General features: G+C 40.3%; 2 protein-coding genes and 1 long non-coding RNA gene across 3 annotated transcripts; 1 reads left to right on the top strand and 2 right to left on the bottom strand.

Moving 5' to 3' along the window:
- Nucleotides 1–3: 3 nt before the first annotated feature.
- On the bottom strand, nucleotides 4–11,099 carry LOC103520059 (proton-coupled amino acid transporter-like protein CG1139). The gene is made up of 9 exons (XM_026831321.1): nucleotides 10,968–11,099; nucleotides 9,329–9,450; nucleotides 8,971–9,055; nucleotides 7,808–8,034; nucleotides 6,413–6,748; nucleotides 3,798–3,834; nucleotides 3,189–3,367; nucleotides 2,282–2,463; nucleotides 4–1,185 (listed from the first exon to the last, which is right to left on the bottom strand). The coding sequence occupies exons 1-9, from the start codon at nucleotides 11,097–11,099 to the stop codon at nucleotides 905–907; spliced, it is 1,581 nt and encodes a 526-aa protein (XP_026687122.1). The 3' UTR covers nucleotides 4–904.
- LOC113471862 lies at nucleotides 3,862–5,416 on the bottom strand. Its single transcript, XR_003394401.1, has 2 exons — nucleotides 4,923–5,416; nucleotides 3,862–4,085 (listed from the first exon to the last, which is right to left on the bottom strand). It is a non-coding gene; the product is annotated as an uncharacterized LOC113471862 (long non-coding RNA).
- A 398-nt stretch (nucleotides 11,100–11,497) lies between the features above and the next one.
- On the top strand, nucleotides 11,498–13,664 carry LOC103520060 (proton-coupled amino acid transporter-like protein CG1139; the record flags this gene model as incomplete). The annotated part of the gene is made up of 4 exons (XM_008485154.1): nucleotides 11,498–11,616; nucleotides 11,909–12,087; nucleotides 12,902–13,083; nucleotides 13,590–13,664. Coding segments are annotated over exons 2-4 (415 nt in total), but the record flags the coding sequence as incomplete, so codon positions are not given.
- Nucleotides 13,665–13,666: the final 2 nt, after the last annotated feature.

The following is a 13,666-nucleotide window of genomic DNA, read 5'->3' as shown; positions in this document are numbered from 1 at the left end:
CCTGGGTTACATAAAAAATGATTGTCTGGGCTCCGTTCCTAAAATCAAGATTAGTAACTCACTACAGAGTTTGCAATATTATGACGTCACAAGTTTTTTCTAGGTTTCTGGAACGGGGCCTGATCACTGAAAAGGGTAACGTCTTCTCGAGCAATGAGTATAAAATTTGATGTGCCTTTTATTACATTGGGTAAGATGGGTTTTCTACGAAATTTAATGATTCCGAGTTTTTTACTGTTTTCTTACCCAGCCCCATAGCTCTTACAAAGATCTCTCAACAGCCTTCGACCTTTTATTATTTTCTCCCTATTTTCTTTGCAGCCCTTTCAGAAGCATTTTTTTTGCCTCAATAGACTACCTAAAGGCGAGACCAGAGAAGTGAGAACTCAACAATTTGTTTACAACGGTTCCCACTCTCCGGAATTTTGTTCAGAGGCGTCACTCAGGGTACTGTATTAGGACCAAAAGGCATGCATTATATCATCTAAATGTTTATTAAATTAACTTAAAACTACAATTAAAATAATAATTAGCTATCTATAGCTATACGTATAAAACAAGGTTTCCTTGTAGGGCTTGTAGACATTTTTACAAAGTCAAACTTGAGCTAACACTAGCGATGTATCCTCCGATATATGAAATATGTATTTCATGACTTCTAGAAACTTTTCTTACTTTCTGGTTTGTTTGAAACTCCTGAATATTTGTGAAATGTCAATAACTTGTCACCCTGCTTGTTACTCAAACACTTATCATTTCTTTGTTTCTACATCATTTCTTTCTTTTATTTCTTCTTCATTTCTTTCTAAAGTGTTATGAATTGAATTCACATGGCACAAAACTAGCTGGCACTCACTGGTCCCACAGGACACTGTTAGCACATGAACGTCACCCTTCAAACAAACTACGACAGAACTTGTGTTTTGGGGTGAAAGTCTTCCTGAATGGCGGTGAAGATGTCCATCAGACTGATTACCGTTCCGGACACCATCACAAACAGGCCAAACGCGATGAGGAAAATGTCCTTGAACAGAACCCAATTGAGGAAGCCGAACCCAATCCGCTCATGTCTGAGAACCAGGATGTGAATAGTGGCCGGGAATATGATGCCGAGACTGGCCAGACAGAATGCGCCGAACAGGGAAATGAGGAGATCCAAGTGAGGAATCACCATGGCGAACGCCCCTGGAAATGATTGTGAAGAGAGGCACGGTTAGTGACAGTGTCAATGAGGAAATAAATAGACTGGGCAATCAAGATCAAGGAAATAAATTATTGTCTCAGCAGGGGATATTTAACTAGGAATCACCATGGCGAACGCCCCTGGAAATGATTGTGAAGAGAGGCACGGTTAGTGACAGTGTCAATGAGGAAATAAATAGACTGGGTAATCAAGATCAAGGAAATAAATTATTGTCTCAGCAGGGGATATTTGACTAAAATATGATGCCGAGACTGGCCAGACAGAATGCGCCGAACAGGGAGATGAGGAGATCCAAGTGAGGAATCACCATGGCGAACGCCCCTGGAAATGGTTGTGAAGAGAGGCACGGTTAGTGACAGTGTCAATGAGGAAATAAATAGACTGGGCAATCAAGATCAAGGAAATTATTGTCTCAGCAGGGGATATTTAACTAAAATATGTATAAACAAATCAATATCAGCACATGGAAAAATACTCATCAACTTATCATAAACACTCAAGTCAAAATCGCACAATTTGATCTTTGATCTGATGAATCTATTGATTGATGGACTAGAAATTATCCTCTTCTAGAGTCTAGAGAATTAGAAATTTTCTGCGACTAGAGGATCAGAAAGTTTTCTAAGTTCGGCCATGCCTTTTCTACATGTTTGGCCATGCCTCGGGATGAACTAGCGGGATTCCGGAGCGAAGCGACGGAATTCAGCTAGTATGTAGATATAAACAAATCAATATCAGCACATAGAAAAATACTCATCAACTTCTCATAAACACTCAAGTCAAAATCGCACAATTTGATCTGATGAATCTATTGATTGATGGACTAGAAATTATCCTCTTCTAGAGAATTAGAAATTTTCTGCGACTAGAGGATCAGAAAGTTTTCCAACTTCTCATAAACACTCAAGTCAAAATCGCACAATTTGATCTGATGAATCTATTGATTGATGGACTAGAAATTATCCTCTTCTAGAGGATTAGAAATTTTCTGCGACTAGAGGATCAGAAAGTTTTCTATTACTTGCTAGCTAGAGGGAAAGAAAGATTTCCATTAGAACGATTCTCTAGGATACTTACATGTTATGAGGACGATAAGCTCTCGGAAAACATACTCCACAATAAGTTTCTTCCGTTCGGAGTATTGGATCATGTGCTGTTTGATGTAATTCACCCAGAGGAGTTCTAGAGGGACAAAGTTCTGAAGAGGATACGTGAAGAAGACGACCAGGGCGTACAGGAGTTTGACAACCTGGGCCAATCTAGGGAGAGAAGGAAAAATGGCACTTTATTTGATTAGTTCGGAGGTGGGTACCCGTTTGAAGAGTTTCGGCTTCTCAGAGCCCTCAACATCCGCGGTTTGGTCATCCATGACTGTTATGCTAAGTACCAACACTATTTGACGCTCAACGGTTCAAAATGATGAAGTTTGCACAACTGAGAAATAATAATAGATAGCGGTAGAATCAAGTGCGGAGTATTCAAAATGAACAAAAGTGGGCCAAGTACAATATGTCTTTCGCCTAAGGTAGCTCGAATCTTAGATATACCTACCTAGCAATATTTGATTAGTTCGCATTAATTAGTACGTACTTTGATTATGATCGCTGGTATTGAGTATTCAAAATGAACAAAAGTGGGCCAAGTACAATATATCTTTGGCCTAAGGTAGCTCGAATCTTAGATATACCTACCTAGCAATATTAAGGAGAACGGTAGCGCTCCGCCTCGCCAAGTCAAGAAAGTTTGACATTTCACTTACTTTTGATCGGAAGCTATGTTCAACGTGATGGAGCTCTGAGCATCATTGCCATATTTCATGTAACCACACAGACCAGTGGAGTATTCAAAATGAACAAAAGTGGGCCAAGTACAATATGTCTTTCGCCTAAGGTAGCTCGAATCTTAGATATACCTACCTAGCAATACTAAGGAGAACGGTAGCGCTCCGCCTCGCCAAGTCAAGAAAGATTGACATTTCACTTACTTTTGGTCGGAGGCTATGTTCAACGTGATGGAGCTCTGAGCATCATTGCCATATTTCATGTAACCACACAGACCAGTAATGGCGAATAACATGGCCGTCAAGAAAATGCCAATGTTGAATACACCGAATGGCTGTCTGAACTTCTTTGGCTCTTTCATGTGATGCTCAATCTTTACCACCTGGGAACAGTATCAAACGAGGGTGTATAAAGGTGTGTTCACACATAGTCGACCGGCCATCGTGTCGATCGATGTCGACTTAACCGTCCACACTGCTTCGACAACATATATTCACCTAGTCGATAGATCGTTTGGACACAGCTTAAAAGATCCGAAGAAGTCTCTGAAGTAAATAGTACTACTACGTACTACAGTGCTAGCAATGAAACCGATAGTATCTTAAATCACAGGCCAATAATAATTTGACGAATTACTTTTTTCTATGGTCGTTGGGGCCGGATAAATACATAGAAATCAAGTTCATGAGAATATACCTATGTATATCTGGTCTTCTGGTCCGAAGGACCATGATTGTCTGTCTAAATATGAAACCATTCCCATTATAAACGTGATTGTAAATTGTGCTAGTCCTAAGTAAATGTCTACGTACAATGGCGATAGATTCTAGCGCAAAGCAGGACGTTCCTGGACTAAAAAGCAAAGCTTTAACTTCAACCGGTACCTGTGGAAACATTGTTGTTCACTGCAAACGATTTCTATTTCTAACGCATCACATGGACATGGACATGGACATGGGGTACACTGTGAAAGCTCTGACTAGACATAGACTAGGGATATTCAGAAGCCTCTTACTTGTTTAGCACTAATAGAAATGTATATGGTATACACTGAGCAAGCGGCCAATTGAAAACAAATCATTAGAAAATCAATAATATATCTGAAAGCATACAGAAAGACAAAGGTTTCATTGGTGACTCTGGTCGGATTAGAGTTTGGAGTGCTGGGTGCCAGTTTAGGTGACAGTTTGAGCGATGGAAACATACCGAAAGCAACAACGATGTATTGTGCTTTTTGGGGGTTCGGGCAATACAATATTTGAACGGTAGACGTGAGGTGCAGTGAAAAAAAGGGCTATTGTGTGCTATAGGTTCTGACTTTGGAGTATGTACAGAAGGTTCCTATGAATCTTTGATGAAAAAGAGAAAGGAGAGATCATTCCTATGAAAAATTGAGTTGTCAAATGTACGAGTTTGGGAAATCAGCGGTTTGTAAACCAAAAACATGGCGGAGATTTTAGAACCAGTGCTGGAAAGTATCTACTCGTAAATTCCATAAATGCCGAATTCAGACCAATGATTTGTCTTTACACATGCAACTTGGCTTTCTTTCTCCATGCTCAACTCTGTGCAACTCTCTTTTGAACAAATTCCCCAGATTTGTATTTATAACTCCTGATTCTGAAAGATCCGCCATGATTTTGGTTTTCACAACGATTCCAAAATTTGTTTCGTGAACTTCAAGATTCTCTCCATGTTTTTGTTTTAGAGGCTTTAGCTTTCGCCGAATGGTGATGGCTGAATAAAAAAGAGATTAAGGAGTGCGGTAGCACCAAGTCAAAACAGTTTAACATATTTTTTTTTTTTATATCAGGCTTACAGCCATTCTCTCCATCCATTCTCTTCTTAATCAAAGGTTCCTATAAAAGATAAAACAAGGTAACCGTGCCAGAAGTGTGTCTGCCGTTCAATAGTTCGTCTCAACCAGTGGCACTTACCTGGGAGATATTATACGCGATGAAAATGAAATAACAGGAACAAGTGCCCAACTGGTATACTAACATGAAGAAATCTACGACGTACCTATACACCAAATATAACAAGGGGCATTTACTACAAGTGAAAGTAGGGTGGTCTGAAATTAGAGGAGCTGAATTCCTGATGGTACAACTTCTTTACGATTATTAAGAAAAAGGGATTACCTTGCCCTTGAGATCAAATAGGTAGGTAGGTAGGTAGGTATTATGGATATTATTGACAAAAAATAAATATTAATAGTGTGCTGGCGGCATAAGAGCTCATTGGTTTTGAAAGTAAGTAGCTACCACTTGAGTACTCGAGGTCAATCACTGTAATCACAACCTGATCGTTGGTAAATTGATTTCTCAGGTATGAAGGTACCTACCTAAATAAATTGATTTTTCTCCCCAGGCTAATAAGTTGATAAAATGATTTTAAGGCCTAGCCCGTTCGCCCCTAAACTGTCTTGATATTGTGAACAACTTATCTTTTTTTTTTTTTTTTTTTAAAAAAAAAAAAAAAAAAAAAAAAAATAGTACTACAGTACAGTGCTAGCAATGAAACCGATAGTATCTTAAATCACAGGCCAATAATTTGATGAATTACTTTTTTCTAGGTATGGTCCTTGGGGCCGGATAAATACATAGAAATCAAGTTCATGAGAATATACCTATGTATACGTATAGCTGGCCCGAAAGTTCATGAGAATATACCTATGTATATCTGGCCCGAAAGTTCATGAGAATATACCTATGTACCCTGCTTCGACAACATATATTCACCTAGTCAATAGATCGTTTGGACACAGCTTAAAAGATCCGAAGAAGTCTCTGAAGTAAATAGTACAACTACAGTGCTAGCAATGAAACCGATAGTATCTTAAATCACAGGCCAATAATAATTATTTGATGAATTACTTTTTTCTATGGCCCTTGGGGCCGGATAAATACATAGAAATCAAGTTCATGAGAATATACCTATGTATATCTGGCCCGAAAGTTCATGAGAAAATACCTATGTACCTATATCTGGCCCGAAAGTTCATGAGAATATACCTGTGTACATATATCTGGCCCGAAGGACCATGATTGAAACCATTCCCATTATAAACGTAATTTTTACCTATATCTGGCCCGAAAGTTCATGAGAAAATACCTATGTACCTATATCTGGCCCGAAAGTTCATGAGAATATACCTGTGTACATAATATATATCTGGCCCGAAGGACCATGATTGAAACCATTCCCATTATAAACGTAATTGTAAATTGTGCTAGGTCTAAGAATACGTAAATGTCTACGTACAATGGCGATAGATTCTAGCGCAAAGCAGGCCGTTCCTATAAACAACGGCCATCGGGTTGGTGGCCACACCACCAGAGGGCGTTCCGGCGCATTGCTGAAGGCCGATCCATCGTATCCGAACAGATAGTAGTAGATGACAAACATGGAGAGGATGGCCGTTCCGATAAACAACGGCCATCGGGTTGGTGGCCACACCACCAGAGGGCGTTCCGACGCATTGCTGAAGGCCGATCCATCGTATCCGAACAGATAGTAGTAGATGACAAACATGGAGAGGACGAAGGCAAAGTTCCCGGCTGTGGAGACCGGAGCCAAGTAGTGGAGGTCCCGGATGAGGTTCAACAACATGATGGGGATGAGGATGATGCACATCCAGACACGTTCGTGGAGGTGGATACCGTAGGTGTCTGCAACCTGGAGGAAAATGGAACATGATGGGGATGAGGATGATGCACATCCAGACACGTTCGTGGAGGTGGATACCGTAGGTGTCTGCAACCTGGAGGAAAATGATCAATAAATGGAGTACCCCATCGCTTACACTGGTAATACTGACACCGCAGCTGAAAAAAGAAAGGACGAGATATCGATGAAATTCAATGAAAACGATGCCGTTGATGACGAAATTGTATTAGAACTGGCATCGTGAGAATACTAAAAAGAGTTCAATGAGTGCGCAGATTTCACTAAGGCCAACCACTCACTATCAGGTAGACCTAACAGGTACACCTGATCAGGTCCTCCTGTCAGGTCTACCTGATGAGCACACACACTATCGGTCTACCCGACAGGTACGGCTGAAAAGGTCCGCCTTGGCCTTGGCCTACCGCACTGCCGTGTGCCTAGATTTCATAAACAATTTTGCTATTCCAGCCTATTTTCATGCTATTTGAGGAAAATGAAAACGGGTTAGCACATTTCACCACTTTGGAGACCAAGTGACCAAGTCAACCCTACTGCCTACATAGTTTTCCCTGTTTTCTCAAAGGTTCAGTAATTTTTAAAGGTTCTCTAATCTGAATTACTTTCAAACAATTTTTCATAGTTCCTTATTAAATCTCTATGTTTCCTTTTTGATAAATCCCTTTTGAAAATTTATTGACAAACATACCTAGGTAATTTTATTCAGGAAAAATCACTTAACTGACTTAAAACTACTTAAAAATAAAAAGCAACAAATGAGCAGAAAGCACAATACAATTTTAAAATCCGAGCATTTTGGTATTAATGGTAGGTAGGTAAATTGCTTTAATTTACGTCATAGGTAAATTTAACCCATACACAAGAAAGCACTCAACACTAGCGAGGACATCACAAAATTCAAATTGTAATAGAAATTATTACAACTTACCAAATAAAAAATGTGTGTTACATGCATTTATAAAACAAACTGTTCTAGATTAGGCAAAAATAATAACGATAAGAACCAAATAATCTGAACGTCATTGGGTATTAAAAAGTAGCTAAACATTTACCAAATTTTAGTAGAAACAAATGAAAAAATCAAGCGCATGTTCATGAAAATAGTCCAAAAGTTATGGCGATATTTAAAACTTACGAAAGGCGAAGCTTGAGTACAAACCGATATTTGCTGAAGGCCGATCCATCGTATCCGAACAGATAGTAGTAGATGACAAACATGGAGAGGACGAAGGCAAAGTTCCCGGCTGTGGAGATCGGAGCCAAGTAGTGGAGGTCCCGGATGAGGTTCATCAGCATGATGGGGATGAGGATGATGCACATCCAGACACGTTCGTGGAGGTGGATACCGTATCTGTCTGCAACCTGATGGAAGTGGGGGAGGAGGAGAATTTTAGTGGAGGTGTTTGACTTTAACTTACTTTAAGGATGATCTTTCGTTATGTGGAAGATTACTTGCGTCGCCAACAGAATCTGACCATCGGCATCGTCCTGCTGAACCTCTCTGTTGAAGCTCTTCAGCCCGTAAGGCTAGCCATTCACTATGAGGAAGACCTGACAGGTACAGCTGATCAAGTCCTCCTATCAGGTCTAACTGATAGTGAGAGGGTGATCTAAGTCGTAGGAAGTAGCGAGGTATTTTGGTTCAACAATTAGGAGCACTTACCAAAAAAAAAAAAAAAAAAAAAAAAAAAAAAAAAAAAAAAAAAAAAAAAACACAAAGGGAATTTTTTTCACATTTTCTCACACAAATGTTCTCTGATCTTGAAATTTGTCGTGACGACCTATGAACTCAAAGCGAGAAAGTTTTAGATAGGTAACACGGAGGGACGGGCCCAGCTTGTTCGTCTTTACCATAGGTCAGACTTCAAAAAATTGGTCTATTAGTGTTTGGTCTCTTACCTCTCTCTCTACAAAATCCTGGATACAACCCTGATCCTGAAGATACACAATTTTCCTTTCTCATCCTCCCGAAATTGCTTCAACGTTTCGAAAATTTAGGGAACTACGTACCTACTCCTCCATACATTTCTCTTCTAATTAGGTGCAGTTTAAATTCCCATTACTCTGCGGAGTTCGGGTTTCAGTTTGATAAATTAAGACCGTGTGGGAGTCTGATCTTTGTATTGGTGGATGGAGTCTGTATAATATTCGCATCTAGCCATTCACTATGAGGAAGACCTGACAGGTACAGCTGATCAAGTCCTCCTATCAGGTCTAGCTGATAGTGAGAGGGTGATCTAAGACTCTAAGTCGTAGGAAGTAGCGAGGTATTTTGGTTCAACAATTAGTAGCACTTACCTGGGCAATGTTGGAAGATATGAATATAATGTAACAGGAACAAGTCCCCAACTGATATATCAACATGACGATGTCCACGAGATATCTGCAACAAGAAACGACACCGGGTTAAGTTTACGTAATGTTCTGATAAGGAATGGTCCAGTCTCAATTAGAATCCCACAAAATGCCAATCGGGGCACCGGAAGAAATTCTTTCTTTCGCCATAACTCCCGAAGTGTTCTACTAATAGAGGACATTCCTTAGGGGTTTTCACACTTTCGCTGAACCTGCAGTAGTAGATTCCCGTTCTTTTTATCTCATATGCAAGATTCTGCCCTGTAGTCTTGGAGTCCTAGCGATTCTTGGAGAAACTTACGGAGTAGCGGGTGCAATTTTTTGACAGAATTTAGGTCCATTTTTGAAAGCATCCTCCATACAATCTGGATACTCAATGAATGGAGTCCCCCAACGCTTACACTGGTAATACTGACTCCGTAACTGCAAGAACAGATTAGGGTGAATTTGATTGTGTTAAGCATACATACGAGTCACAAAATGCTAAATGCTTGTCACAAATGTTTTTCCCCACTTGACACACCTTGCTAGATTTTTTACTTTCCTTATCCTATAGGAAGGAAAGTAATGTAATCGGATCAAATTTTCGATGGTCAGTTTTTAGTGACAAAACAGGTTTTGAGGTCTCTAGAGCCTAAATTCAAAGTTTCAGCCATTGATCCGTGTGTCTGTCCTTCTGTCTTTCCGTCTGTCTGTCCTTCTGTCTGTAAACAAAATATCTCGAGAACGGTAAGAGCTAGCGACTTGAAATTTGGTATGTAGCTGTCAAATGTGACAAGGATGCGACACGAAACTTTTGGTTAAGATCGGTGCATTGGTTGGCGGCATTTTACCGCTTTTTGGTGTAATTCAATGAGATCTCGGGAAAATTATATTGAGGATAAAATTCCATACCTCGGCTGGGATTGAACCCACGCCCTCCTGTTTACCAGGCGAGCGCCTTGACCACTACACCACCGAGGAAATATAAAGCTGCCGAAAATATTATCTAAAGCAGTTGATACGGCTTTTTTTTTATCACAAGTCATAGGTAAATAACTAATTATGTGTTAGGTATTTACATCATTAAATTGTACAAAAACCTCAAAGTAAAGGTATTATTTTATAATGTTCACCCCTAAACCTTTTACTCGCTTCTTATTGGAATAGAAACGAGAAAAACGCCATGGGCCAATAATAGGAACCATGATTTGATAGGGGGTTCCAATTGTTCGCCCATGGGGCGAACATTAGGAACATGGCTACACTTTTGATCCATTTATTCGCCCATGCCTTTTAAATGGTCTGTATTAAAGATAAAAAATTGATACTTTAACCAAAAGACGTGGAATATTGTCTACTTTATCCCAGATATCTTAAGATTGAATAATAATGAAAAATAACGTGTATAAACCTTAAGGCGTAAATATGAATCCTTAAGAAAAACGGTTAGATTTTAGCAAAAATCGACTAAATTTTTTTTTAGGAAGGAACTTTGATTTTTCTAATTTTTGTTTTTATGACTACAATTTTGGAATACCACTGGTTCGATAGCATTCTTTAAGCCCTTTCTTTTGATAAAATTGGATCTTGAAAAAGTTCGTCCAGTTCAGACTTATGTAGCGTAGACCCACAGGTGGGCCAATAAATGGTACGTTTTTTAGGTGGGCGAATAAATGGTACACTTACCCTAGGTACTGATTTTCTCTAATCACAATCGAATAAACTACGGGCTAAAAAATTCCCGGAGGGACGGACCCTGCTTGTTGTTTTTATGACTACAATTTTTGAATAGCACTGGTTTGCTAGCAGTCTTTAAGCCCTTTCTTTAGATGAAATTGGATCTTGAAAAAGTTCGTCCAGTTCAGACTTATGTAACGTAGACCCACAGGTGGGCCAATAAATGGTACGTTTTTTAGGTGGGCGAATAAATGGTACACTTACCCTATGTTTCCGACGGCTTCAGCTCTCAATTCTGGGTCGAACGGGTCAAAATCGTCAGGTACATTATCCATAGTTTGAACCGAGGTGGGTACCCGTTTGAAGAGTTTCGGCTTCTCAGAGCCCTCAACATCCGCGGATTGGTCATCCATGACTGTTATGCTAAGTACCAACTCTATTTGACGCTCAACGGTTCAAAATGAAGTTTGCACAACTGAGAAATAATAATAGATAGCGGTAGGTATTTTGATTAAAAAATGGTTTTAAAATCAGTAGTTTGATTACTCTTGGAACTGAAAATATTTTAGTTTCACAACAATGTTTGAAGATCGGAAAAGTTGGCTGAAAAAGCTGATGACTTTTTCGGACATTAAGGTTGACAGAGCCAGCCTAGTTAGCTTAGTTGGTAGTGCGTCTGCCTTGTAAGCGCTAGGCCGTGGGTTCCCGCCCGGGGCTGATTTTATCCTGATGGGATAATGTTCGTTCTCGGAACGGCTGGCTTTCCTCCTATCCTGTCTACCTTCTCTCTTCGATTTCGGGACGAATCTGTTCGGATACGATGGATCGGCCTTCAGCAATGCGTCGGAACGCCCTCTGGTGGTGTGGCCACCAACCCGATGGCCGTTGTTTATCGGAACGGCCTGCTTTGCGCTGGAATCGATTGCTATAGTACGTATTGAGCATCAGTGTTCACACATAGTCGACCTCGTCGATCGACGAGGTGAAGAGGTGAATCTATGTTGTCAAGGCAATGTACGGTTTCAGTCGACCTCGTCGGCCGACCGTCGATCGATGGTCGATTGACGAGGTCGACTATGTGCTGACGCAACTTTATGCTGATTTAAAAATTTCGATAAGCCAGCGCACAGCGCCAAAAGAGCGTTGAATGCATCAGTTCTTGACGAGGTTACATAACGTTATCTACGGTTGACATTTGAGGTAACCCTTAAATATCTTCCAGATTGTCAAAATCGAGCATCACATGAGGGAACCAAAGAAGTTCAGACAGCCAATCGGTGTTTTTAACGTTGGAATCGTCCTGACAGCGCTGCTGTTTGCCATTACCGGTATGTGCGGCTATATGAAATATGGCACCGCTGCACAGGGCTCCATGACACTGAACATTGCTGAGGATCAGATGTAAGTGATGTGGATGGAACCCATTGGGTGACAGAATCCAACGAATTATTGTCGAGAAGACTGACGTGGCCTTCCGATAACGATATAACATGGTACCTAACCCCATAACGAAAAACTAGTGTATGCTTTACCACTTTCCGAATTGGTTAGTAGATTATTTTCTTTTTTTATACATTGAAGCGATTGCCAGAAGATGCCCTTTTCGGGGAACGACTATAAATCTAATAAGGTATGTTCCCTTGTCTGCTGAATGAATGATCTTCGTTTGATGACTGTCTTTCTGAAAGCATTATTATAAGTGATGAGGATCTCTTCAGCACTTTCCCACCGATTTTAAGACTTGTAAAATGTAAGAAACTTTTTCAAAGGTCTTGTTAAAACTAACACACACCTGGCGTGATGTGGATGGAACCCATTGGGTGACAGAATCCAACGAATTATTGTCGAGAAGACTGACGTGGCCTTCCGATAACGATATAACATGATACCTAACCCCATAACGAAAAACTAGTGTATGCTTTACCACTTTCCGGATCGGTTAGTAGATTATTTTCTTTTTTTATACATTGAAGCGATTGCCAGAAGATGCCCTTTTCGGGGAACGACTATATAAATCTAATAAGGTATGTTCCCTTGTCTGCTGAATGAATGATCTTCGTTTGATCACTGTCTTTCTGAAAGCATTATTATAAGTGATGAGGATCTCTTCAGCACTTTCCCACCGATTTTAAGACTTGTAAAATGTAGGAAACTTTTTCAAAGGTCTTGTTAAAACTGACACACACCTGGTTGTTCCTCCCTAATTTTATTCCAGAATGGCTCAAATAGTCAAGCTCCTCTACGCTTTCGTCATCTTCTTCTCGTATCCTCTTCAGAACTTTGTCCCTCTGGAACTTCTCTGGATGAACTACATCAAACAGCACATGGTCGAATATTCGGAAAAGAAGAAACTCATTGTGGAGTATGTTTTCCGAGAGGTTATCGTACTCATAACATGTAAGTAGAGTACTTTACGCCACTAAAGAGGCTGTTTCCAAACATGGTCAACGGCCGTCGATGGCGACTGAAACCGTCCACATTGCCTCGACAAGATAGATTCAAATCGTCAATCGACATCGATTGGCCGGCAACTATATGGGGACACAGCTTAAGATTAATCAGTGTTAAAGCCACCTTCAAGTTTCGATGGAATTACACCAACCTCTCATCATGGTCCACTAAAGGGTTGGTAGTATCAGTCCAGCTTTTTCTAAAAGTTTTCTTGGTGTTTTAATTGAGGAATGATTCTTATCCTTGTCAGACAATTTTTCTTTAGGGTCATTGAGGTGGAACAAGCTTAATCCCAGTACTTACATTACTACATGTCTCCCCATAAATCGTTGCATACACACCCAACAATCACAATCCCAAGTTGGGAGACATTTGGTAACAAGTGTAGCAGACTTTTCCGAGACGACTTGTTCCACCGATATCACCAAACAAAATCCTCCTCACTTCTGCAGGGGCGTTCGCCTTGGTGATTCCTCACTTGGATCTCCTCATCTCCCTGTTCGGCGCATTCTGTCTGGCCAGTCTCGGC

Source organism: Diaphorina citri, unplaced genomic scaffold (assembly GCF_000475195.1).
Source record: "Diaphorina citri unplaced genomic scaffold, Diaci psyllid genome assembly version 1.1 scaffold3166, whole genome shotgun sequence".
NCBI classification, from domain to species: Eukaryota; Metazoa; Arthropoda; class Insecta; order Hemiptera; family Psyllidae; genus Diaphorina; species Diaphorina citri.
This window is presented reverse-complemented; position numbering and strand designations above follow the sequence as displayed.

Excerpts from the sequence above, each read along its gene's own strand:
- LOC103520059 (XM_026831321.1), bottom strand. The coding sequence starts at position 11,099 with ATGGATGACCAATCCGCGGATGTTGAGGGCTCTGAGAAGCCGAAACTC. Across the intron at positions 6,749-7,807 it reads GTACTCAAGCTTCGCCTTTC|GTTGCAGACACCTACGGTAT; the intron begins GTAAGTTTTAAA and ends ATTTTCCTCCAG. Across the intron at positions 3,835-6,412 it reads ACCCGATGGCCGTTGTTTAT|AGGAACGTCCTGCTTTGCGC; the intron begins CGGAACGGCCAT and ends GCTTTTTAGTCC.